General features: G+C 42.0%; 1 protein-coding gene across 4 annotated transcripts in view; it reads left to right on the top strand.

Annotated features, from left to right (window-relative positions):
• The window catches only part of MBNL2 (muscleblind like splicing regulator 2), a 156,491-nt gene that overhangs the window by 102,823 nt on the left and 26,256 nt on the right, over window positions 1-27,412 (top strand). For 2 of the 4 annotated variants that reach the window (XM_080799298.1, XM_080799297.1), the window contains exons 4-7: window positions 9,409-9,609; window positions 12,307-12,570; window positions 18,918-18,971; window positions 19,638-19,791. In XM_080799298.1, the coding sequence (XP_080655424.1) occupies window positions 9,409-9,609; window positions 12,307-12,570; window positions 18,918-18,971; window positions 19,638-19,791 (673 nt within the window). The remainder of the gene's footprint in view (window positions 1-9,408; window positions 9,610-12,306; window positions 12,571-18,917; window positions 18,972-19,637; window positions 19,792-27,412) is intronic. The other 2 variants (XM_080799299.1, XM_080799300.1) reach the window with 1 other exon arrangement.

Genomic DNA, 27,412 nt, shown 5'->3' with positions numbered 1-27,412 from the left:
ATAAAAAAGGAATTGTACATTTAAATATTTCAATAAATGTTTCTAAATCCCAAGAAATCCCGGAATGAGAAGTACGATGATGCACTTAAAATCATCAACTCTAGGGGCAACTAGAGTTAACCCAACTCAGTGGGTTAAAGCCTCTGCCTTCGGCTCAGGTCATGACCTCAGGGTCCTGGGATCGAGCCCCGCATCGGGCTCTCTGCTCAGCGGGGAGCCTGCTTCCTCCTCTCTCTCTGCCTGCTTCTCTGCCTACTTGCGATCTCTGTCTGTCAAATAAATAAAATCTTAAAAAAAAAAATCAACTCTACAAACAACTTCAGAGTCTCAGGAATTAGTGACCTAGTACAGCATAGTGGGCCAAATAATGGCCCTGAAAGGTACAGGGAACATGTAAATGTCACCTTGTAAAGAAACTAGGTCTTTGTAGATATGAGGAGGTTGGGCATCTTGAGATGGGGCCGTGTTCCTGGACTAAATGCAATCACAAGAAGCCTTATGAGAGAGAGGCAGAGGGAGAGTTGGCACATACGGAAAAGGAAAAGGGCAGTGTGCCCGTGGAGGCAGAGACAGGTGGCAAGACCACAAGCCAGAGAATGCCAGCAGCCGCCAGAAGACTGAAGAGGAATAGATTCTTCCCTTGAGCCTCTGGAGGGAACACAAAATGCCAATACCTTGATTTGGGCCTGGTGAAACTGACTTCAGACTCCTCACCTTCAGAACAATACAAGGATAAAGGATAAATTCACATTGTTGTAAGTCGCCAAGTTTGTGGCAGTTTGTCAGACAGGCCAAATGAGTAACACACGGAATTGCTGAAGACGAATACAGTGATAAACACAGAGTAGCAGGTACAACTCCATTTTTAGGTTTCCTTCTAGACTAACCTTCTCCAAAGAACTATGGATATTTTTTCCACTCCCTCCTAACTTCCATCCACCCTAAACCTAGTCCCTTGATTATCTCATCAGTGACCTCCATATTGCTAAACCAGTGGTCTCTTTTGGCTTTGTTGTGTTCGTTTGACCTCTTAGCCATATTCAACCCACATAATCAGCCTCTCCTTTGTGGAACCCTCCTTCCACTCTGATCCGTCTTCCTCCCCAAGAAAAGGCGATGTTGTCCTTTGTGTTCCTCTACTGTGTGTGGAGGCTGCTGTACGTGGAGGTTCCTGGCCCTGGGCATTTCCTTCATGATCTCATCCATTCCCATGGCTGTAAATCATCTGTAAGCTGAGAACTCCCCTATATGTATTTCCAGTCTTCTCCTTGGAGCCCCAAGTTCACATATTTGCTCACAGGAACGTGACATGTTCAAGCCCAATGATCCCATTTCAGTAAATGCAACCAGCAGTTTCAAAACCAAAATTAAGCAGATTCTCTCACATCCAGTCCATCAGCAGGTCCTGTCATAACTGCTTTCAAGTCGGCTTCCTTCTCTACCTTCTCCAACGCAAGCCTCCATCAGTCTGTTATTCAAATATTTCCTTTCTACTCTGTCAATTTCCACTCTTGCTTTATTCCAGTGTATTCTGCATACAGCAACCAGAGGAATATCTGTAACACATAAGAGCATCATATCACTCCCTTACTTAAAACCCACTAGTGCTCTCCCATTTCATTAGAGACAAAGTGTAAACATGTCACCATGACTGTGCTCTAGAATGTCGTCTGCGCCCTGGACCCCACCAGCTCACCACCTCGTCATGGGCCACTCTTTCTGTATTCACTGGAACCAAACCCGGCTTTCAGTTCTGTGAACACACAAAGCTCTTGCTTGCCTCATGGGCTTTTGCTTTTGCTGGAAGTATCCTACTGCTCATCACATGGTAACTTGATCTTGTCCAGAGGGACTCCAGAGGCATTCTCTGTGACCCACCACAAACCTCCATCACTGCCAGGGAGGCCTCCTCCTTTCTGTCTATCCATAAACATAAATCATAATTTTGTTTGTTCTTTCCCGTTAGGGTTTAAGTTTAATAAGTGTACACATGGTGGCCTGGTACAATGTTTGTACCAAAAAATAACTCATTGAGTGAATGAAAACACATACCGTTCTTTCCTCTTATAACTCTTCTGTCTCAAATTCACCATATTTTAAAAGTCCCCTTCAGTTTTTCCTCCTGGCAGTTTTTCTCTCCCTGACTCCTAATAGGACATAACAGCAATTCTTCCTTTCCTTCCTCACACACCGCACCCTCCACCCAACACACAGCCTTTGTGTCTACACTCAAAGAAGTGAGTGGTTAGAACTATTAAACGAGTTTAGTAATATCGCAGTGTACAAAATCAAAACACAGAAATCTGTCATCTTTCTATACACTAATAATGAACTATCAGAAAAATTATGAAAAAAAATCCCATGTATAAGTGCATCAAAAGAATAAAATCTCTAGGAATGAATTTAACCAAGGAGGTAAAATGTCTGTGCACTAAAAATTGTAAGATATTGATGAAAAAAAATTTGAAGAAGACAGAACTAAGTGGAAAGATATTCCGTGCTCATGGATTGGAAGGATTAATATTGTTAAAATAGCCGTAGTACCCAAAGTGATCTACAGATTCAAATAATCCCCATCAAAATTACAATGGCATTTTTCACAGAACTAGAATAAATAATCATCAAATGTGTATGAAATCACAAAAGACCCTGAATAGCCAAAAAAAATCTTGAGAAAGAAGAACAAAGCTGGAGGCATCATGCTGTCTGATTTCAAACTATATTACAAAACTGTAATCAAAACTGTACTGTGAAGTGTGTAAACCTGGCAATTCACAGACCTGTACCCCTGGGGCTAATAATACATTATATGTTAACAAAAAATTTTTTAAAAACTGTATAGTATTGGCATAAAAACAGATGCTTAGATCAATGTAACAGAATAGAGAGCCCAGAAACAAATTCACTCATATATTGTCAATTAATTTATAATAAAGGACCCAAGAATATATAATGGGAAAAGTCTCTTCAATGAATAGTGCAGGAAAATTGAGCAGCTACATACAAAAGGAGGAAACTGGATCACTATCTTACACCATGCACTAAAATTAACTCAAAATGGATTAAAGACTTGAGTGTGAGATCTGAAACCATTAAACTCCTTTCCTAAAAGAAAACATAGGTGGTGACATCAGTCCTGGTGATGATTTTCGGGATTTGATAACAAAAGCAAAGGCATCAAAAGCAAAAATCAACAAGTGGGACTGCTTCAAACTAAAAAGATTCTGCCCACCAAAAGAAACCATCAACAAAATGAAAAGACAACCTATGGGATGGAAGAAAATATTTACAAATCATATATCTGATAAGGGGTTAACATCCAAAATACAGTAAGAATTCATACCACAGTATAGTAAAGAAGAAAACAAAATCCTCTGCCCATTTTTAAAAAGGGGAAGAAGATCTGAATAGACATTTTTACAAAGAAGACAGACATGCAGATGGCCAACAACACTCATCGTCAGGGAAATGCAAATAAAGATCACTGTAAGATACCACCTCACATCAGGCACCTGGCTGGCTCAGTCCATCAGGCACCTGGCTGGCTCAGTCGGTTAAGCATCAGACTCTTGGTTTTTGGCTCAAGTCATGATGTCAGGGTCGTGACATGGAGCCCTGTGTTGAGCTCTGTGCTCACTGGGGAGTCTGCTTAAAGATTCTCTCCCTCTACTCTTCCCCCGAGTCAAGCATAAGCACACACGTGCGCTCTCTCTCTCTAATAAATAAGTCTTTAAAGAAAAAGAAAGGTATCACCTCACGTCTTTTAGAATGGTGTTATCAAAAAGATAAGAGGTACCAAGTATGGCCAGGATATGGAGAAAAGGAAATCCATTGCATTGGAATGTAAATTGGTGCAGTCACTGTGGAGAACAGTATAGAAGTTTCTCAAAAAATTAAAAATGGAGCTACCATATGATCTATTCGTTCCACTCCTGGGTATTTATCCACAGAAGAGAAGACTAACTTGAAAAGATACCTGCACCCCTATGTTTGTTGCAGCATTATTTACAATAGCCAATATATGGAAACAACCCAAGGGTCTGTCAATGGATGAATGGGTAAAGAAGATGTGGTATATATACACAATGAAATATCATTCAGCCATTAATAAGAATGAAGTCTTGCCATTTGCAACTATGTGAATGGACCACAAGGGGATTATATTAAGTGAAATAAGTCACATGGAAAAAAACAAATACTATATGATCTCACTTATACATAGAAGCTAAAAAAAAAAGAAAAGAAAGCAAGAAAAAAAAAAAAAACCAAAGAACAAAAACAGCAAAAAACCAAGCTCATAGAGAGATAGGTAGATAGAATCTATCTGTCAATCTTTCAGATAGAAAAATTGGTAGTTTCCAGAGGCAGGGGAAAGGGGCTGGTGAAATGGGGAAGAGGGAGTCATAAGGTACAATCTTCCAGTTACTAAAAAAAAATAAGTAATTTATGGGGATGGTAATAGTTAGCTTGGGACTAGAGTTAAGAATACCGCATAGTTGAAAGTTGCTAAGAGAGTAAATCTTAAATGTTCTCTTCACAGGAAGGCAAATTCTGTACCTCCATATGGTGATAAATCTTAATGACTTACTGTGGTGATCATTTCACATATATACAAATAGCGATCATTACATCATACACCTGAAACTAATATAATGTTGTATGCCAATTAAAAAAAAAAAAAGAAAAAGAAGTGTGGAGGTGGGTAGCCTTTAGTAGGATAGAGTTTTCAGAGCCTATACAATTCAGTCCTCAAGGACAAGGTCTTGCATTGAATAGTCTGGCTTCCAGAGATGCTTCTAGAAGAAAAGAGAGCAGGCTTAAGGGATGCCATGTTTTAAACCTTTCAGTTTGAGTGTTGAATACCTACCCTTTGAAGTCAAAGCTTTCTACATGTATGAACTCTCACGCTCCTCTTTTAAAAAGTCAACTGACTAAATTTTAGAGCCATAAAATACCTCAGCCACTTAGTCATTACTGCACAGCACTGATCTTTCCTTCCACTACAAAATATCAAAGAACACGTGCTGGATGTATGTGTGTGTGTGTGTGTGTGTGTGTGTGAGAGAGAGAGAGAGAGAGAGAGAGAGAGACAGAGAAGTCTTTGAACCTGGATCTACTGGTGTAATGTACTGAAAAAGAAGACTAGCATGGGAGAAGCTGAAGAGAGAAACACTAGAATGTGGAATGAAGTACAGAAATGACAAATGTCAAGGCCAGCATTTCAGAAGCCATTTTTGTCCAGAAGACGCCGTCGCTTTGTCATCCGGCCTCTCTAGCTGCAGCTAGTTCTGAGAGATGATCAAGGACCCAGTGGATCCCATCTCAGACAACATGGCGGGAGGCCTTCTGCAGAAACCACGGGGCCAAGGCTCCCAGGCACGGGCTGGGGACCAGAATCCTTTGGAAGTGCTGCTCTTCTCTTCTTAGCTGCAGCTAAGCCCTGAATTTAGACTCGAGGACATGATGTCAGCCTGGACTCTACTGGGGGAGTTTAATTTGAATCTGGGATCTGGGATCCATTTTTCTGGGGCAGCACTGTTGAGAACAGCCTCACCCGCCGTTCCCATGTGGAGGAGGCTGATGGTGGGACTCAGCTCCCCACCAGCACTCTGACCTTATGCTCAAAGACATTAGCACAGCTGGGGCGGGGGCTGTTGTCCCTCTTCTGTTTTAAGAAATTACCAGCAAGGGGCGCCTGGGTGGCTCAGTGGGTTAAGCCTCTGCCTTCGGCTCAGGTCATGATCCCAGGGTCCTGGGATCCAGCCCTGCATCGGGCTCTCTGCTCAGCAGTGAGCCTGCTTCTCTCCTGGCCTCTCTGCCTGCTTGTGATCTCTGTCTATCAAATAAATAAATAAAATCTTTAAAAAAAAAAAAAAAGAAATTACCAGCAAAATCTAGGGAATGCGGAGAAAGGGAAATAGCCCCAAACTGGGTGCTTTGCCCTGACTCTGCCTCAGCGGCATTGACCTTGCATGATCCATTTGGACTCTACTCTAAACTGCTTTCACCTGTAAGTTCTCATGGCCACCCTTGCCCTTCACGGATATTGAGAAGGTTAAAGAAGACAAGGTGTCTGAGAGCAGTTTGAACACTGGGAACCCTTCAGAGGCATAAGGTATTACTGTCAACAGTGATAATAATGGAGTGCCCGTCTCCGAAGAGGACCTTAACTTTAATTCTTACTCATTACCTTCAGTGAAAAACACTTTATTAAAGAGAGAGAAAATATCTCACTGACTTTATCTTCCTAAGACCTATAAACTTTTAACTTTCAGCTACACGTGAAAGAAAGTATATATTTTCCCAGCCCCTATTTCAAAAAAGAGAAGACATTAGCTATCATTTATTAATCATTAATAGAGTTTATACCTCTGTTATCACATTACTATGCTGGTTATAGTCCTGTTCTAGAAACAGTGGGCCTTTTGGGGGAAAAACCTTATTAATGCTAGATTTTACACTACTGATGAGAGCTGTTGTTTACTGAGTTCTGACCATGGGAAGGGGCTGGGGAAGTAATACCCAATTTGCCCCAACTCTTGAGCTTAAGGTTTTTTTGTTTTGTTTTGTTTTTTAAGATTTTACTATTTTTTTGACAGACAGAGATCACAAGTAGGCAGAGGGGCAGGCAGAGAGAGAGAAAGGAGGAAGCAGGCTCCCTGCTGAGCAGAGAGCCCGATGCGGGGCTTGATCCCAGGACCCTGGGATCATGACCTGAGCCGAAGGCAGAGGTTTTAACCCACTGAGCCACCCAGGCGCCCCTAAGCTTAAGGTTTTAAGCTGAGCTTAATGTTTTATGTCCCGTCTGCTGTTGAGAAAACTAAACCCCGGGGAGGTTAACTCACTGCCCAGGATAAACATTAACCAGCAAAGCTCTGGATTTGAATTCAGATCAATCTCAGTCTAAAATCTGTGGTTTTATTTTTAAATAATGCTCTCTCCGAGCCGTGTCGGAGCTGTCTTTAGTAAAGCAAACTGCAACATTCATTTTAGATCATTACAGTAGATGAACAAGTAACATACATTTTGGAAAACACGATCTTCCTAATTGTAATAGATTTGTTGATACGTGAAAAGGTTTCAGGAAATGAGTTTTGAGGTTCTGACATCCTTTTGACAGTCAAGGTACAAGCTGTGTTTATGTCATCACTCTGACCCTGACTTCAAATGATCCACAGGGGGAGGGGTTGAGAATTTGCTGCTACAGAAAGTCAAAACTGGGGGTGTGGGGGGAGGACTCTCCTCTTTCAATGTTTACTTTGATAATTGGTCTCTGGGTTAAATGACACATTTAGTACGAGTGTTTTAATACTTACTTTCACAATTCATCTAGGACAGTGGTACCCAAACTGGGCCACACATCAAATCATGTAGTAAATTTTTTTTAATGCAAATTTCGGGGCCCCTGCCTAGACCTATTGAGTCTGGCATATCTCTATTTAAGAAATTCCCCACAGGCATTTCTGATAGAGCTAGTTTTTTGAATCACTGATCTGTTGTGATTTATGACCTTTCAGGGTTGATTTTTTTAAAATTCTAACATTATGTAGTCATACCATTTAAATCACTTGGCTTTCTTTCAAGAACACTAACTTACAAAAGCTATAGTTCCTGAAAACCACAACTTTCTGTAATTATGGCTCAAATGGGTTGAAAATGGAAAACATACACGTATAAAATTTTGGAGAAAAATATTCCTAACTGCCATCTATTTCCCATGTTGAGACCTCATGTTGCAACTCTGTCCCAAAGTGAATTTTACGTCTGAGCCATAAAGATCTAAGAGCCCCTCGTGGGAGGGCTACGGCAGCGCTCGCAGACCATTAGAATCACCTCTTGTGGCCCCCAGCCACTATGGTAAAGACTTCCAGACTCTCTGAGAACTCCCTGCACAGACTATCAATATTTCACTGTTTTCTAACATGAGCATTCGTAAGAGATATTTTTCCATTATTGCTGTCAACAAAAAATTTGTTTAATAAACATAGATTGTTATTTTTCCCATATGTTCAACAACTCATTCAGAGCCATAAATAGAAAACAAGAATGTTAACTCACAATGTATAAATAGCGAAGTAGAGTGAGAGGGCCAATGGCATGGTTCGGTATTAGAAAATTGCATTAACACATAATTGCAAATATCTGCATACTGGTCCTAAAAATAAGTTAAAAGTCATCCATTAATTAAAAAAGCAAGCAACCAACAAAAACGATTCGGGTACAATTTGGTGTAAAATTTATTCTAAGAACAATCTTCAGCATCCTCAGTTTGCTCTGTAATATATTTTTAAAAGATTTTGTTTATTTGAGAGAGAGGGAGAAAGTGGAAGAGAGCATGAGAGGGGAGAAGGTCAGAGGGAGAAGCTGACGCCCCGTTGAGCTGGGAGCCCAGTGCGGGACTCGGTCCCAGGACTCTGGGATCATGACCTGAGCTGAAGGCAGTTGCTTAACCAACTGAGCCACCCAGGCATCCCAACATCTTCAGTTTTTAACATTGATTCTAGAAGAGTCAGGCAAAGTTTCTTGTTCCCTTACATTATTTCCTTTCTGAGAGGTGTATTTTTTAGGGGGAACTTTTAAAAATAATCATCTTATGGACCCCTTAGTATATTTCTTCTTTGCTGTGGACAAGGAGTGTAGGGATAGAGAAGTTTAAATAAGGTACGGAATGCATTTATCACGGCTGTGCTGATTTTGATCTAGGAAACCCAACGAACTTTGGCCATTTGAAAAATTGGCCAATTGAGAAAGTGGCCAAATGATGCTCTTCCATCGAAACTTTTAGGGAGGGAGGGTTGGATCTAGACATGGCTGTGCTGGACCCCGAAATAGCAGGTTTCCATGAACATTGCCTATGAACACTGGGATATGTGCCTGCTAGTGGTGGGCTACGGGAACATGCTGGTGAGTTTGAGAAAATGCAGCCCAAAGTAATCCCCGCTTTTTGAGAATGTACAAACTTGACCAACTGGAAAATCAGGCGCCATTCAAGGTTTTTCTTTTATTCATGTCCTTTTTGAGAGCCATGGAGGAGAAAGGAGAGAATTGGAGTCAGCCTTCCGTAGGTTTTACTCCCTTACTAACATTCAGTGTTTGGAATGATGAACAATTACAGCGAGAATTAGTATTTTCTTTTCTTGAGAACGCCTTCATAGAAATAAAAGTTTAACCTGTTCACTGTAATTAGGTTTCTACGATGTTCTCCCATGATTTTTTGGTATGGTTTTTAGGAAGAGAGGATCTATATGGCTTTCGTTTTTATTAAGCAAGACAAAACAGGGAAGCTTAATGAGCTTTCGCCGATACTGGTTTATGCACAGGAAGAGTCTTATCTATGACGAATTGCTGGTGATTTTTTAAAGTTTTATTCTAAAGAAATCTTTGTCCTATGTTGTCTTCCTTTAACAGCCCACTTTTCCTGTAGGTCCCGCCATAGGGACAAACACGGCGATTAGCTTTGCTCCTTACTTAGCACCTGTAACCCCTGGAGTTGGGTTAGTCCCAACGGAAATTCTACCCACCACACCCGTTATTGTTCCCGGAAGTCCACCCGTCACTGTCCCGGGCTCAACTGCAACTCAGAAACTTCTCAGGACTGACAAGCTGGAGGTACTTCAATTATATTTGTGGTTTGAGATACATTTGGGATAGAAGCGTACTTCTGTGTAAGTGAACCCTTGTAAGATATTCATTCAGTCTTGCAAACAGCCATGTGCACGGACACGCACACACACACATTCGTCTAAAAGCCATGCATTCGTAATTCTATGGTTTCCATTTAAGGCAGACTATAAAGGAAATAAGTCTGTAGGAAAAGAATTAGCGTAGCACAAACAAAATTTACCTACCAGGAATGTGTGTTCAGGGGCAAAATACTGAACCACCAAGGGAACTATCAGTCAATCACTGTGCAGACCATAGAGACGGCTCGTGAAGGCCTCCAGGTGCCAGACGTTCACCTCTGATGGATCCTGGAAAGGTCTGAGGATGGGCAAATCAGGGGCCCAGCAGTCAGGCCAGTGGGGGGATACTTGGGCACAGGGGTGGGAGTAAGTAGAACCATGACTGTTGACCACTTGGTGTGATCATATGTCAATATTTTAAGAACTAATTTGGCTATATTGGTATGTTCCAGAATCTCAGCTCTGGTTGTGTTGTTGGTAAGCGGGGGAACTGGAAGCTGGGCCAATTTAGTTATCGATTGAGATATTTTCTTTAAGTTCTAGTTTTCTATAAAAGTCAAGAAAACAAGGTCATGTATTTATAGAACATAATTCTTAAGTCATGAGTCAAGCCAGCCTTTATGGGGTAACATTCCTCTTTCATCAGAGTTAGAGGATTTATCTTACGTACTATATGCTGTGATAGTTAACAGAGCATTTTATACAGGTATGTAAAGATTCTCGTAGATTTTTCAACAAGCTCCTTTAATGCCATTACCCATTAGAGTTGTTAGGTGATGTATGCACAGTTAGGATGTTCACCGTGCTTACGCTGGATCACTGGAGAATGTTCTTTCAAGGTGCATTTGTTTAAATATACCCAATAAATTTTTTTTTAATTATAAATATTTACCACTTAATTCTTGAGGGCAGTAAAATGTGGCTCCCGAATATCAGCTTCAATCTGGAGTTGATGGATCCCCAAACGAAAAGACTATAGTTCCTAACAGTACTGTTTTGATCCAGCCCACCCCTGTGAGTATAGAACAGACCTTTCATGGTCTGCAAAAGTGTTTGGGGCTCCACCTGCTGGACCTATGGAGCTTTAGTGTTCAGTTTCCGAGTGTGTGGTTTAGAAAACAAATCAAATCAGCCGAGTTGGGGACAAATCCTATTCCCCATCAGGACTAGTAGACAAAGACATTGAAAAATAATTGACAGTGACTTTAGCGGGGCACCTTAGAGTTGGCCGCACACAGAGACCCTTGGAAAACGTTTGATGGCCGGTCTGCACCTCCGACGCAGTCTCAGACCGGAGGATTGCATTTAGAGAGGAAGGCTGACTCAGAATTGATGGGAACAGCTGAGTAATTTTTATTTTGTACATTTTATGAACTAAAGATGGAATATTGGCTTGTAGCCAAAGCAGGAGGAAAGAAGGAGCAGTTTTGTGACCTGTCTGCTTACCCTTCAAACTCTCTTGGCCACTGGTCAGTGAAACTGTATTTTGCAAGCCCCTTTGACTTGCGCGGGACTCGTCTGTCACGTTAGTGACACTTCGTATGACGTCACTGATGGTCAAGATGCCAACCACCACTTCATCATGTTGACTTGGGAACAAGAGCCTAAAAGGGAAATAACTTACAATTTTACTATTAGTTCTGCCCTGCTAGTGATATTTTATAAATATAATTATCTTGTCTATTTATTTTCCATGTCATCTTATGTTGTTGACATTCAGGGCAGAATTAAGAATACTCCTTAAATTCTAAACAAAACTTTCTTTACATGGTAAACTTTTGATCCACCGGTATCCGTAGAGGATGGAACATTCTAGTACGTGAGACTTCAGGATAACTCAGGATTAAGGACTATAAAAGCAACAGCAACACATCACTTCAAACTGTTCCTACTCTCCTCCACTTATTTCTCTCCTTTTTATATTTCCTTTCTGTCTGTGCTGTCAAAAACAATAACAGAGTGGCTTTAAATGCAAGTTTCAATGTCTTAGGGACAATAGTTCTGACTTAACGACTGTAAGTTTAAGTTATCTTTGTAGAGCAGGGGAGACCTAGAGGGAAACAGGGGGATTTAGTTTCACCCCACCCACTGCCCATCCTCAGGGGAGGAAGTCTGTTTCCCCCAGTTCTGTCTGGAGTTGTACAGCTGCGCCCTAGGGGCTTGGTCTGTGATGGCGCAAGCCTGTGGTGTCCCAGAGTCCTCATGACAGGAGGAGATTTGGATATGGACATACATGTCCAAATTCCATATTATATATAGTTACATATACGCATACATCGTGTCCTAATTATTGTAAAGTAGATCCAGAGATATGCACACTACCCAGAGATAAAGGGAGGCTTTGTCGATTTTCATGATTTTAGCCCAACTGCAGACTTCTGACTTATTTTCTCAATCCAGAGTCTCACTTCAGAAAAGAGGGCACAGCCAAACACATCAGTTTGATCCTGGTTGAGTCCCTGACAATCAGATTTTGTATCGAAATGGCACAAAAGCCACCATGAAAAGAAAGGAAAAGCATTTATTCCTTTAAAAAAAAATTTTTTTTTAAACATTAATGGCTGCGCCGGCGGCCCTCAGGCTTCCTTCTGCATCTTGCGCTCTTCTCGCCCCCGTGTCCTAGGTATGCAGGGAGTTCCAGCGAGGAAACTGTGCCCGGGGGGAGACCGACTGCCGCTTTGCACACCCCGCAGACAGCACCATGATCGACACAAACGACAACACCGTAACCGTTTGTATGGATTACATAAAGGGGCGTTGCATGAGGGAGAAATGCAAATATTTTCACCCTCCTGCACACTTGCAGGCCAAAATCAAAGCTGCGCAGCACCAAGCCAACCAAGCGGCGGTGGCCGCCCAGGCAGCCGCGGCCGCGGCCACAGTCATGGTAAGTGGGGCGCGCCCGCCGCGCACCTTCCTCCGCGGGGCCCGGGGAGCCGCGGGGCGCCCCGCGGGATGCCGACGCTCTCCCCGCCGCCGGGAACTAGGGAAGGCTGCCATCCCCGCTGCTCCGCTGCCTAAGTTCTGTTGTTGTTTTCCCCGGTTTGTTTTGTTTTTGTTTCCCCCCTCCTTCCCTTCTTCAGCACAATAAGTAAATCCCTCAGGCGCAGGGCACCCCGCGAGCCGCCAGCACCCACCCCGCCCCGTAGGGAGCCCGCCGGGGGCTGCTGAAGCTGCTCCTCTTCCTCCTCCTCCTCCTCCTCCTCCTCCTCCGGGCGGGCTCCGCCGCCTGGAGCCACCGGGAAGGGAGGCCCGGGCCGCCCCGGCGAGGGAAGGATGGCTGAGCCCTGCCGCGGAGCGCAGCGGCCAGCAACAGGTGACCGACAGTGACTGGCTCGCCCCGCTCCTGTGTCCCCCCGCTTTCCTTCAAACTTTCTCCCCCTTAGTGAAATTGTGTGCAGAACATCAAGTCGGGAAACAGATGAAAATGGAGCTCTGCCGACTGGTGCTTTAAAAAAGGGGAGGGGGGGGTGTAACCCAGCCTGGCGTCCTGAGTCACTGTAATGTCCCTTAGAAACCAGCTGACACCGCCTCCTCCCCTCCTCCTCCCGTTCCTCCTCTGCCTCCTCCATGTTTTCCTCCTGCTGCTCCTCCTACATTTCCTCCTCCTCCTCTTCCTCCTCATCCCTGGGGAATCTGTTACAGCCCCAGAGCCTCAGCCCCACCCAAGCCCTTTGGGATTAGAATTCCAATTTTAAAATATCCTCAGGTGTTTTGTATACACGTTAACAGTGGACAAGCACCTGCCTAGAACCCTGGTTCTCAAACTTGGCTATACTCTGGAATTACCTGAAGGGTCTTAAAAGGTTCCAATATGGGCCCCTTCCCCCAGAGTTTCTTATTTTACTGGTCTGGGTGTGGCCTGGGCAGTGGCCTTTTCTGAAAACGCTCATGGGATTCCAGTGTGCAGCACAGTTTGAGAACCATCACACTAGGTTGCAGAAATCCCCAATTAGTTTTAGTTGAAATCGCTGGCTTATCAGAAGCCTGTTACACTATACAATAGACACTGTGCATTCATTCATTTATTCATTCATTCACTGATTCATTCAAAACGCACGATGAGAGCTAACACGCATTGGACCCTTGCTGGGGAGCATCCAGAAATTAAGCAGGTTTTCTTGCCCTTGAGGAGCTTGGAGTTGAGTAAGTGAGAGTAACAGTGCTCCTCAGTGATGATGGAAATGCACAGTGGGGTCCAGTGGGGACCCAGTGGGCAGTCCTGCCTTAGAAGAGACACACAGGGCTTCAGAGATGAGAGAGAACGCTTTAAAACACAATCTTCTAACTACAATACAGAGAAATTCTCCCTCTTTTTTGTTGTAGTTAAAAGAGCAGTTGGCAAAACTGGTTGTAATTGGGAATAGAGCTGGGGGGTGTGTGGAGGTGGAACTTGAACACATAGTAAGTTTGGGGTTCCAGATCCGGTATTGAGAATACAAAGAAGTAAATCGGTTACTTAATGCTGATGAGAAAGGAACACTTTTAGCAAGCAAGGGAGGTCTTTTGTACATTTCTCCAATGTGGAATCTGTCTCACCATTCTCTTAGTGAAGACCTCATCCTATAAGAAATAAAACTGTTTCCACTGTAATCATTATTTTAGGCTAGCCTAAATTAGATGATTGTTAGGCACATTTTTTCCACTGCACTGACATTATAAATCATAACTGGGTACCAAGGGTATATCCCCAAGGCTAATCAGGACTCCAGCTGCAAGAGACAAAAACCCAACTGAAGCAGCTTAAGTTAAAAAGTTAGACTTCATGTGGCTCTCCAAAGGGAAGTCGAATAGAGATTAGCGGTACCTGATCCAGAAACTGGAAAATCACTAGATCTCTCGCTCGCTCTTTTTTTTTTCTCTCTCTTTTTTGCTTCTCTTGGCATATCAGCTCTATCTTCTAAGACCAGGTTCTCCAATGCAACAATGACCATGGGTCTAGACTCCTGTGGGGACACATTCTTCTGTTTTCTGACAGGAGAGAAAACAGCATCTTCTACAGCAGTTCTAACGAGAAAAAAAAAAAAAAACAACTAAAGAACAGTTAAAGATTATTCTGGAAAAAAAAAAAAAAAAAGGATTATTCTGGTGGCTGTCCTCATGGTTAGAATAATAGCATGCCATGACTGGCTCAGCCTGGGTCACAATAGCCAGTGCTGGTCCCTGGGGTAGGAGATGAGATTCTGGGGGTATGAAAAGAAATTAGTTCCTATACCTCAAATACCTGTTGCCACATCAAACCGCTGGTACTAATCGTGACCAGAGAACTGAGCCCTGAATCTCTCTGCGCCTTGATTGTATCTGCTGGTTTATGAGAAGCACCCAGACTAACATCCACGATCAGTATACACTTCAGTCACCAAAGGAACAGTGCAGCCCATAAAGGTCAGTGGTGGGTGACGGGGAGAAGAGAAGAAATGACCATTGACCCCAACATGTCATTCCTCGACCTGATATATTCGAAGACCCAGCCTGTACCCCTCTGCGTGCCTTGCCAGGTGCCCTTCCACACACTGGCACATCATACTCGTCAAGGTGCCTGGAGGTTACTGCCGTGGATGTCAGGATATTTAGTTACCATAGTTCCCGGGACTGTCATACTGTGCCCAAATTTGGAGTTCTGATATTTCAGGGGATCTTCCAACATCCTCAGAGACAACCCAAAGGAATACAGTTTCAGGACAAAAGCCAGCTTCTTTTTGACAATGACATGAAAATTACTGAATCTGTCATGTCTTTTTCGTTGAAGCGAGAGGCTCATTTGAACCAGCCTCAATGCAGCTGGATAAAGTCAAAGTATTCCTGCTCCAGCAGCAAGATTACTCAATACACTGAAAAAACCCTCTTATTTCCTTATTTAAAAGAACAAATGGGAGTGATGATTGCAGTCAGAAGATATTAGTATTCCATTCACCTGGGCTCCATCTCCCAACACAAAGAATTTCTGTAATGCAGTTTGTATTATTGTCCAGGGATTTCCCCTTCTTTTGATTAATTGGACCCTGAAAACGCACTTAAAGCTTTGGTTCCAGAAAAGGAGACATTTATTTCCTTTAGAGCCCCATTCTTTCACACTACGTCTTAAAACCTGAGCATCATCCTCACCAGATTTTTTTTTTTTTTTAATGCGAAAATAAGCCAGACAGAGCTTCTCTTTGGTAATTTTCACACAAAGGGTATCTGATCTTCAAGCAAGCAGTCTTTCTTCACACACTCCAAATGGGGCTACCCAAATTCCTATTTTGTAAAAGGAAACAGGACCAGCTGCCATCAGCTAGAGAAATTTCAACTGTCCAAGAAAACATATAAAGGAATTTTGAATTTCATCCTATGTGTCCACATCCCTTGCTTCTGCATCAGAATGGCTGCTCTGATCACTGTCGTCAGGGTTTTCCGACTTCTCAGATTTGGTCTTTGCCCCTAATGCCCAGCATGGGCCCTTGACTGGCACGCCTCGGACTTGCAGTCGGATTGTTCTTTGACTCAGAGAAAGGAAACCCTGGCTGCTTGTACACAAAACTTCAGGGGGTGCAGAGAGGGCGGGGGATCCAAAATGTTGGTGAGGCCAGCAAGAATGGATGTCCTGTGACTGACACAGAGTAGAGGCTCAACTAAAGAGAACCTCTTTCTCTGCTTAGGTACCTACGGAAGCTCCCAAGACCCACCAGGCTCGGTGATCTTTCGGGTCTCGTCTGAGCCTGAAGACCTTTCAGTGTAGCTAACCCTATGCTAAATATATCCACTAGATCAGAATGTCTGGTTACTACAAAACCATATTATAATGTGATTACTAATCCACACAGATCTTTTAAAAATACACTCTACGCGTGTGCTTTAAAGCATGAGGTGTGCAAGATACTGATAGGTATACTTAATTCCCTCCAGAGCCTTAACGTTTCCTTGAAAAGACCCGACATATGCATCCAGAAAAGATAACCCACAATATGCAGTGGGAGAAAAGGAGATGCTGTTTCCGTCCAGCTCAGCTGAAAGCTCTGTTTTTTCACATTCCTAGATTATTCTGATTTCTGTGGACATTAAGTTTCATCAACCTAAGATCAGAAAAAAAAAAAGAATATTAACCTTCCACGTGATTGTCCTAGGGAGAAATATTTAATATTTCTTTTCCTACTCAGAGACTTCATTAAGTGATGCTTTGTTAAGTCAAAATTTTGTTCATAAATACCAGCCTTTGGAGACATAATCACTCTTCCAGTTAGCACAGCAGACAGAATCAATCCAACAGTCACTTTGGCTCTCAAACTCCCCAGAACTGGAAAAGAGAAGAAAATGGAATTCTAGAAGGTTGAGGCCAAATGATTCCAGGTTGGTGTTCTCAGTGCACTCTGGGAGAACAGGCTGCCCAGTCTTACGTAGTTAGCACAGATTAATTTAAGCTTAAAGAATTGCATTCTTTAGCAATCTAAACACTCTACAGCAACCAAAGTTTTTAAATGAACATGGGGTCATGGGAGTCACATAATGGGGAACTTACATCTGAAGAAAGACTATCCAGTACAAATAAGCTTTCTTATTGTGGAGCTCTCTGGGTTTTAAAAATGTTGTGATCCTACTTTCAGAACTCTGATTTCATATTCGTTGATGGCCTCTCTCAAGACTGCTTCCAAAACTTTTCTCTGTTGGCTGTTCTAAATCTCTTCTCTGCTTTCAATCCTTTCCCTACCCACTTTATTTCTACCCACCCCAGCCCCCATCTTTAACTTACCTCCTGTCAGCTCTGTACTTCTGATCCTGAATCATCAAATGATGAAAAGCCCTCGATTTGCAAAGGAAAATGTCATTGTTTCCCATTTTGAGAGTTTAGTACTGTCCCATTTTATGTCAAATGCTGTAGTTCCAACTCAGAACCTTAGAATATCACAATTTGTATTGATTACACAAACCTTAGGGATTTACCTATTGTGCTACACATAGAAAAGGGGTATTTCATTTTTTATTTGCATTGGAGCTATTCCTTTGATTTTTTTTTTTTCTTCACAGAATTCCATCATAGAATTTTTCCATCTTTTACAGCAATTATCAAGGATTAGGAAAATTATTTCATTGTGGTGAAGATTCAATCAATCTTTGTTATTATTTCAGCTGTTTAAATGAGACTCTCTGCCCCAAAGTATGGTTATAAGTTAAAAATATTATTTTCCATCTAATATTTCAAGCAGTTCTTTGCTACTTTTTTATTTATTTATTTATTTTTTTAGCTATTTGCTATTTTTAGCTGTTGTTCTAGCCGAGAATTCCACTTCTCATTAACTGGGTTGGTCACTGATTATAACTAAAAGTACACACAGAATTTTTAAGTATAGATGATTCTGATAACCGAGAACACAAAATACCTTTTTCAATGGTATTTTCTTAATGTAATCCGGTAAGTTGATTGAGAGAAATTGAATTATAATTTCAAATGTAGTGGAAAACAGAATGGATGATAAGTTAGTCGGTAGAAACAGTACAATGGATGGAGAATGGGAAATTTGAGAAACTTCCCATTCAAATTCAAAACTCAGGTTTGGAACCTGCTCCCTCATTGCCAGATTCATGCTAGCAGACTGAAGAGAAGAATTGAGACAATTATCCACGTGATTCAGACAAAAAATTAAGATCCAAACCCAAACAGTTTTGCCTCAATAATCTTGTGTTTGAATATTTTTTTGCCTGAATTTCTTGTCTCAGTTTGCCACTTCATTTTGTTAGGCTAGGTCTTCATTAAAAATTATTTTTACAAAATTTGAAAATAATACCTTTTATTTTTGACTCGTATCTTATACTTAGTGCATTCGTTACTTTACATTCGAAAGCTAACTTATCAGAAGTTCTTCAGTCCTATGGCCCTCGAAAGTTTTGCATTTTTTTCTGAAGCAATATAAAAAATGCTTATGGTGTGATGCAAGCTGCTGTTTTAATTAACTTTCCTGAATTTCAAACATCTATATTTTACTCTCTTATATGCTTTTAACTAAGGTATAGTAGATGCATTTTTGCTTCGATACTAATTTAAGGTGTAATATTCATTTCTTTAGAGAACATTTTTGTTGTTGTGCATGCCTAGTGTTTTGTACGTTGTATATTGCATTCAGAATATTTTTTTCCTTCTCACCTATCCACAATGCAATGCCGTTCCCATGATGCACCTCTGCTTGCTGTTTACCTGTATGTTAATTCGCTTGAATCCCATTGGCCCACTGCCATCATGTGCTCGCTGCCTGTTATTAAAAGACTCAGTCGACTGCCAAAGCAATGAAGCGACCTCTCGAAGCATCTGTAGACCTGGTACTTTGACCTTTCACCTTTCGCTTTGCATGTAGCTTTTCAGAGAACCATCTGAGATTTGTATTACTTGTAAAATTGGTTGCAGACAATTATTATTATTAATTAATGGAGAAAATTCAATCAGGTGTTTAGCCATCTCATTTCCATATGTAATACGTGAAATAAATTAATCCTAACAAATTTTAATACCTTTTCCAAAAGAGTGAAGCAAATTTAAATTACTTGCCTCGGAAAATGCTCCTTATAATTCTTATTAACCTCTGAATCCAAGCAATTGCTGTTTAGTTACCAAAGAGAATAGGTATTAATGATAACACAAATGCTTCTCCCCGTACCCCTTAGAGTAGTTTAACTCATTTTAAAAGCTGAAAACATTTTTTAAATTTTTTTTCCTTTATTTGTTTGTTTATTTTTTTGGTGTTGCTTGATAGTTTTTCTTTTCCTTAGTTGAGATGCCACCGTTTTGGGTTACAGAAATCATGCTTTCGCTCTCAAATAACGAATCCTCACTCACCCGACATTGCCGCTGTTTAAATTAAGGTGCATGGCAGAGGCATCTCCTTAGCTGTCATTTTGAAAAAGAATGTCGTAGTTGATGATCTCTGCGGACCCTGGAGGTGTGGTTACTTTGAGTTATACATGTCTTATCCCATTCTCTGCCTATAGGCCTTTCCTCCTGGTGCTCTTCATCCCTTACCAAAGAGACAAGCACTTGAAAAAAGCAACGGTGCCAGCACGGTCTTCAATCCCAGCGTCTTGCACTACCAGCAGGCTCTCACCAGTGCGCAGCTGCAGCAGCACGCGGCGTTTATCCCGACAGGTGCGTGCCCCGACAGTTCCAAGTCCTGTGTCCGTGTGCCCTTCCGGTCATGTGCTTTCTTCTCATTCCTTTAAGCTGTTCGGTGGCATCTAGTTTGCTTGGAAAGGTACAGTCAGTATAGCCTGAGACTCGTCACTGTCTTAAGCTATCGAGCTAGATTTACTGTGCTCGGAATGAGAGCGAAAGGCTGCTAGGCTTCTACAGCCAAATATTTTGTAGAGTCAAGTGACAGACCGAACCCGTGAGAGGCAGAGAGCAGTGAGGCCTTTTGGTTTCTCGCATTTACACACGCTGTGTAAAATCGTTTATGTCAACGAGACCTTTTCTGTGTGACCATTGAGATTTGTCTTTAACCCTGAATGACCTAAAAATAGTAATTCCAGTAAGTACTAACCTGTTTTTTTTTTTTTTTTCCTATTCCTGTTCCGAGCACTAAAAGAAAAAAAAAAGACAAGGCTATTCAAATTAAAGCAATCCTCTACTCATATTTTACATTCATCCTCTCTCTTTCGCCATCCTTCTCAACTTCACCAAGCGCACAAGTAGATAGAGCTCGTATCCTCGGTTTCTAAGCCAATGCCTGATAACAGTAACTGCTAAGGTCCATTAACTGCATCATTCCACTAAGAGATGAATTCTGTTAATCACAGAATCTCGAAGCTTAGAGGATTCTTCATGATCTCCTCAGGCAGGCGATTGTTTTACAGATGACAAAACTGAGGCCCCCTAAGTGGGAGGTGACTTCCCAAGGTGGCACAAAGAGTTGGCACCTAGTGTCCCTGTGTCCAGTCCAGCCAACGTCCCATGACATGGCACTACCCAGCTTCCACACGTGGCATCACAGAGTCCTCCGTAGAGCTTGGCAGACTTATAAACCAGCACATAGAAGTGAAGAAACAAGAGCATAATGCATGGCAACCCTCCCCCATTGTTTACCCACCTCCCCGGCCACAGACCTACGTACACCATATAACACAGAGTCACCTTAAATGGATCATGGTTTTGACTTCCTTGGCCTGCGAGAGAAGCAGGATGATAGCCTCAAAATAAATAAAATTTCCTAGTATTCAAAAAATAAAGAACCAGAGAATGACTTAGGCTTTTGTGAGGAGACTGTCCATTCAGTTCTTAGTTTTGAAGTCCAAATTGTCATCCCGTGGCAGTGACTCGAAGGTAAATACAGATGAACAACAATTTTATCACAAAGAGCTTGTTGGTCCTAATCCACGTGGTTGGAATTTTCAGGTCTATTATCCTTCTCTTTAAATCCTGTAGCCTATTAGGAATTAACGTAGAGGGGAGTAGAAGAAATATTTCTGTGGTGTTTTTTGTATAAAAGCTATACTTTGAAAACAGTGATCAACCTATTAATGATATTTATTATAGTAAACATATAAGTCATGTAAGCAAATTGTTCTTAGTGTTTAGGTTTCATATTTCACTTCTGCTCTTCTCTTAAGGAGACTTACAGACCTGTAGGGTGAGTCTCTATGTCAGTGCTTAACTGGGGCTTCCCTCCTGGTGGATTACAGCCTTAGCCAGTGACATTTCAGAGCAGGTTTATAGCACCGCAGGACTTGTACTTGTAATCCACTGGATGTAACATGTTTGTAAAATAATTTCTAGTGGGTTAACTTACCTCGAGGTCTTCTATGATTTCCTTAAGTGTCTTACTTCACAGACCTCGTCACTAGATATCTTAGGAGAAAAGAATGTGGGAGGAATGTACCGAGGGGTAAAGCATAAAAGGGCAAATGTGTTTCTGGAGATTGGGGAGCAGTTTCACTACCATTTCCTGGCAATGCCTTTGAAACCTTGGACCTAAGTTGTGTGAAAGTTGAAGGCCTCTAACTCGTTTTTAACACTTCAGTCCAATAATGACAGCTCTGTTAAATCACTGCAGGAATCCTCATTTAAAAATCCTTCACCCGGAAACCATTTAAAGACTTCCAAAGCAAGAATGGATAAACATCCCTTATGCAATGACCTGATTATTGTTGATGAAATGATTGTATCTAAGACCGGGAGGCTGTATGGGCTGCTGTGGTTGTGCACTTCCGCCCCCTGCTGGATCCTTTAAAAACTGTCCCAGTGTGTCCGGCAGCCCAGGATTGTGTGGACTTTGGGAGCCCAAAAGTGGCTTCTAGCCTACTTCATTCCGTGAATTACAAGTGTTTCCCTCTGTAACATGATATCAGTATCAGAGTGAACAGCTATATGGCTCTCAAGCTTTGAAATGGATTTTCAGCTTCTAAGAAGTTTTCCCATGTTTTTCTTAAATGATGAAAGAGAAAACAATTTAATCAAAAGGAAGTTAGCATAATCGTTCCCCCATTTAAATCCCCAAAAGAAATCTCAGTGTTTGTTTTGGCTATAGTTTTATTTTGGGCTTTCTTACTCATAAACCACATTTTCAACTCAATTTTAAAACAGTAATGACTATAATCATTCATTGTTAATCACTGTTGTCTTAAATCTCTGCAAATTAAGTAACTATGTTCAAAAATCATTTTTGCAATTTGGTAGAAGATGGGCCCATTATTTTTAAACTGACAGGTTTTGATTTTTCTGTAAGTACTTTCTATCAACAATGATCATATATATGAAATACAGAGCATTTTACATACTCCTGGAGGTTACCCTTTACTGAAAGGCCATTCATAGTGAAAATCTGGGGGTTGTTTTTTTTAAGATCCCTCATTTTTCTTTCTTTTTTTTTGCACTGAGGTATAATTAGTATATCACATTGAATTCGTTGCAGGTGTATGACATAATGGGTCAGTATTTGCAGACCGTGTGACGTGAGCATCACAGTCAATCCACCTGCCGTCTCTTCCACCCAGTGGAGTTTTGCTATCATACGATATTATATGATATCGTATATGATATACAATATCATACATTGACACCATGTGAATTTGGATTTTAGGAATTCAGCCTCCGGGATGTGGAGATAGGAATATAAAACACTGTTCAAAATATGGGATTCTTCTCCAAAACCATGCTTATATAATTATCACCTTGGCCGATGCCCTAGCATGTTTGTAGTGGGTGAGACTTTTCCTTGTCTCCTTTTTTGATAGGGATTATTTTAATCTAGGAGTTAATACTTTCTCTTCACTGCATTAGGCCAGTGGCAGAAACCACACACACTCACAAAAACAGCAGGGTAATAATTCTCGGCATTTCTCTGACAGGTTTATCGTGTTACTGTAAGTGTTCTTATAGGCGTTGTCTCATTATTCTTCAAGATAGTTCTGCCAGTGGCAGGCATGACTATTTGCATTTTGCAGATGGAAAAACTGAGGCCGTGTGTCTGTGCTGCAGGGTGAATACATAATGCGTGGAAATATGCAAAGAATCCTGACTCACAGATTCTAGAGTTGAAGTATTTGTGCAACCGCAGCAGAGAACAGTTGAGAAGTTTCTGTGGATAGAATTAGTGCCTTAATGGAATGCTTCAGCTGCTCAGAACAGAAAGACCCACTGAGTCCCTCTTTGATTTATTTCATTATCTTGCGTGGACAGCATAAGTAAAACAAGGAAAAGCACTAGTATAATTATTGCCTAATGATCTGAAATCATAAGGTTACGTAAGGTTTTTTATCACACACCTTGGAGAAAGATTTGTCCGTGTTTGGTGGAAACTGGACCTGTACAATGATAGCAAAATTTATGCCCCCCCCCCTTAATTGGGCAAACAGTTTCTGAACACAGAATAAGTTCTGAGTTCCAGATCCAGTAATGAGAATACTAAGGAGTTCAGAACTAGGAAAAACCAATACACTGCTGAGCGTTAAGGGCCCCTTGGGGCACTTGCAAAGCTGTTTGAGAGTGCAGAGAAAAGTAGAGTGTTCAGGCCATCAGCAGGTACAGTGGGTGGTGGGGACAAGGGAAACTGAGAAAGAAGCAACTGTTCGAAGGAGAAGAAATTTGCTTAGGACTTTGAAAGGAAGATTTTAGCAGTGGCAGAAAAGCATCCCAGGCCAGTGGGAGGGAGCCTAGGTTGGGCAGAACGTATTTGAGGGATTGCAAGCTGTTCATTTTAGCTGCAGAACAAAGTCCTGAAGGAGTAGGAAGAGGGTGCAGAGCAGAAAAGACAGGGAGCAGAATCTGACACTGAGTCAGACAGCCATGCACAGCCAAAGCTATGCATTTCTAATATTTTTATCACTTTCAGACCACGGTGGGTTGGGGGGGGGCTCATCACATGAATTTGGTCAAGCATTTCAACCACATCCTGAACTGAAGCTAAAGTCACATGTTCAGTCCCAGGTCAGCGTGGCTACAGGAGCTGGTGGTGGTGGTTTGCAACCCAGGGACATTCGCAGCCATGACACAGAAAAGAACCGCTCCCCCGCCCCCCCGCCACACACACACACACACACACACACTGGAATGCAAGAGAATAGAATTTGTATAGGATGACTTTGAACCCAGCCATGGTTTTCTTTAAAATGAAGTCACTGACAAGGTGGGCACTTTCATATATTTTAGGAACCAAGTGCTCCCATTACACTCACTGACGACTAAGGACCCTCATTCAACCGATTGATCCCCTGTCAATCTGGGCCCCGGAAACCTAGACCGACATGAGTCCTGCCCTCCCAGAGTTGACAGGAGAGGAAGAGAGACGTCCAATAAATGTCAGTATAAATATATAACTTAAATGCTTTGTAAAGCCAACGAATGGAAGAGTAGAGTTCAGTAAGCTTGAAAATAATAAACTGATATAAATGGCAGAGGGAGATAGGTTAAAGAACAATGGAATGGTTTTCTGAAGAATTGATACGTACCTTGAGACCAGGAAGATGAAAAGAGTGGGACGAAGATTATTCCAGGCACAGGGGACAGCTTGTGGGAAGCCCAAAAGTAGGACAAAAGTGTGATGTGTTCAGTTCAAAGAAATGAAAGGCTAATCTGCCTGGGTCGCGGTGCCCGCCCTCAGAGAAGGGTATGGAATGGAGCTGGGGAGATAGTCAGAGAGTGGACCATAGGGGGTCTTTATCCTAAACGCAATGAAAAAGCAGTGAATCATTTCCAGCAGAGAAGTGAACAGACCTGTATTTAGAAAGGTGAAGAGTGGAGCAGATTAGGCAGGGGATGGGAACGGGAGCAGGAAGACCAGTTAGGACGTCATGACATGGCCCAGCCTAGAGATAATGGCGATCAGGACCTGAAGAGTGGCAGTAGAGCTGTACAGACAGACCAATATAAGATTCATTTTAGAAAGAGGATTGCTTTGGCTTATTGGTGAGCCGGAGCAGGGAGCTTCAAGAGGGAAGGTAGATGCATAAATTTGGAAGCCTTGAGCTTGTAGATAGTATTTAAGTGCTGGATTGAATGATATGCCCAGAAAAAGCACAGAGTAGATGAAAAGGAACCAGAACTGAGTCCTGAAAAACTCCAGCATGTAAGATGTAGACTGCGTGTGTGTCTATGCATGTGGGAGGGGAGGACGGGGTGGGGTGGTATTAGAAAATCCAAGGGGAAAGAGTGGTTTATTATGGAGGGAGTGGCCAAGTGCTGAATGTTACCAAATTCCCGTTAGATGAAGATGGAAGAGATCTTACTGACTGCAGAAATAGGGAGTTCTTGAGGACATTAGCAGTTGGAGGAGAGACCTGAATATGGAAGTCAACTTGGAGAAGACTGAAGAGCGTGTGGGTCAAGGAAGTGAAAATTTATGAGCAGGCAACTGTCCAGAGGTTTGTTTATGAAGATTAGAAGATAGGGCTGGAGAAAGAGAAGGATTTTGAGGAGAGCGTGTGTGTGTGTGTGTGCACGTGCACGTGTGTTTGTAAAGGATTCATTAGCACACGTTTGCTGAAGAATCCAGTAATAACCCAGTTAAATAGCCTCTGTCCCTGACTGGTTAACCTTAGCCTCACCCAAATACAGATCAGGCAGAAAGTATTCCTCAGGTGTGGACAGTGTGGCAGAGAGAACACAGGTCTACGCCTCTCACATTCTTCACCTGGTATCTCAGAAGGCAGTTCTAAAACCCTAAGCGGGTTCACCCATTTGTTACAGAGACTTTTCATTCATTCATTAAAAACAAATCCTCTGTCACCTCCATGATACCCCATCTTCAGGTATGTAATCCTCATAGTACCTTGATTTTTAGCCTATGGAATTGAACCGGAAGTAGATAATTCAGTTTTTCAGTGCTTTACCACATACATTTCTCTTCAGGGTCAGGGTTTTCAGATTCAAGTACATTAATATGGCCACCACAGGGAAGGCAGCTATTCCCCTGGAGGGATTGAAATCTTCCTCCCCCCCCCACCCCCCCCACACACACTTGGACACCAACCTGAGATTTCCTAGGAGTTTTGCCAAAGATCTCCCTCAGGGTTCACCTAACAGCCGCCATGACACAGTCGCTAGGCCCAGTCCTAAGTCTGCCCCAGCTCTGCACGGTTTTGCCTCTACGCTCTTTAGGCTCCTTTATCGTGATGAAAACAGATCATGTACACAGCCGGGTCGTTCTGTCACAAGAACATCAGTCTCTCTCCCTGTGCTGTAGGGCTTCCAGGCAATCATCTAAAAGTCACCTGACCCGTGAGGCTTTGATTTAGAGGATACAGAGTCTTAGCTACTGTTTTGATTTTCACATTGTTTTTAACACGAAACAACCAAACAAGCAAACACACGTTCAGTGCAATAAGGTCAGTGTAATCCAACGAATACAAACCCTGACCTGGATTTAGGAGTAGAATTCTATTTCCAGCCTTACCCTTGGTCCCCACTATGCATGACCTTGGAGTAGTTACTGTGCCTCAGATTTTTCATCTGTAAAATACCCACTTCCTACCTTGGAGGTTTACCTCGATGAGGTCTGTACGATACTTGGAGGTCTTAGAGGAAGGACACTCTCGACATTGTCACATGCCATTCATGTCGACGGAGCCGAGTAAAAAGCATAAAAAGTATCGAAGGAGTGAGCTTTGAGTAATATTGGCTTCCAACAAGTCAGAGATATTTGTCTCTATACTAAAAACGTGAATAACTCTAAGGACTGTGTTAACTAACCCTACTGATTTCTGGTTGTGCTTCAATCTCACTTTGAATGTTAACTCTAAACCGCTAACCTGTTTCTTTCCCTTTATTCACTTTTTCCACCTGCCATTGCATGACACGCAGGGTCAGTTTTGTGCATGACTCCCGCTACCAGTATTGGTAGGTTTCAACCTTTTTTTATTTGTATTCTTCTATTATGTACAGTACCTTCACTTGCTTGAAATTTATTTCAGAGATGGTAGAAATGCTTTAGGCGATGGTAGCTCTGAAGGCTTTATTTGGCTTTAGAGTTAATGTATAGGTTTTTTTAAGATGTACTTTTGTATTATTTAAGAAAATAATCGTTTTAATGTGACCAGAATAACCACTGTGCTAGAACAGCCACTGCCAGACTATAAAACCACAAGTACTGCTTTTTAATGATCTGTATTTTGTTTCTCTTTAGAGTTTATACGGTTTAGTGTAAGAGGAAAAAAAAAGCTGACTTTATCAGAAAGGCAGGCTAATTTCATCAATGTTTTAAAGTTTCATAGTGGTGTGCCTTTATCTCCTCTTTGCTGTGTGTTAGAGTTATCAGAGTTTCCCAGAAGTATTTATT

Source organism: Martes martes (genome assembly GCF_963455335.1).
Source record: "Martes martes genome assembly, chromosome: 3".
Taxonomy (NCBI): Eukaryota; Metazoa; Chordata; class Mammalia; order Carnivora; family Mustelidae; genus Martes; species Martes martes.
This window is presented reverse-complemented; position numbering and strand designations above follow the sequence as displayed.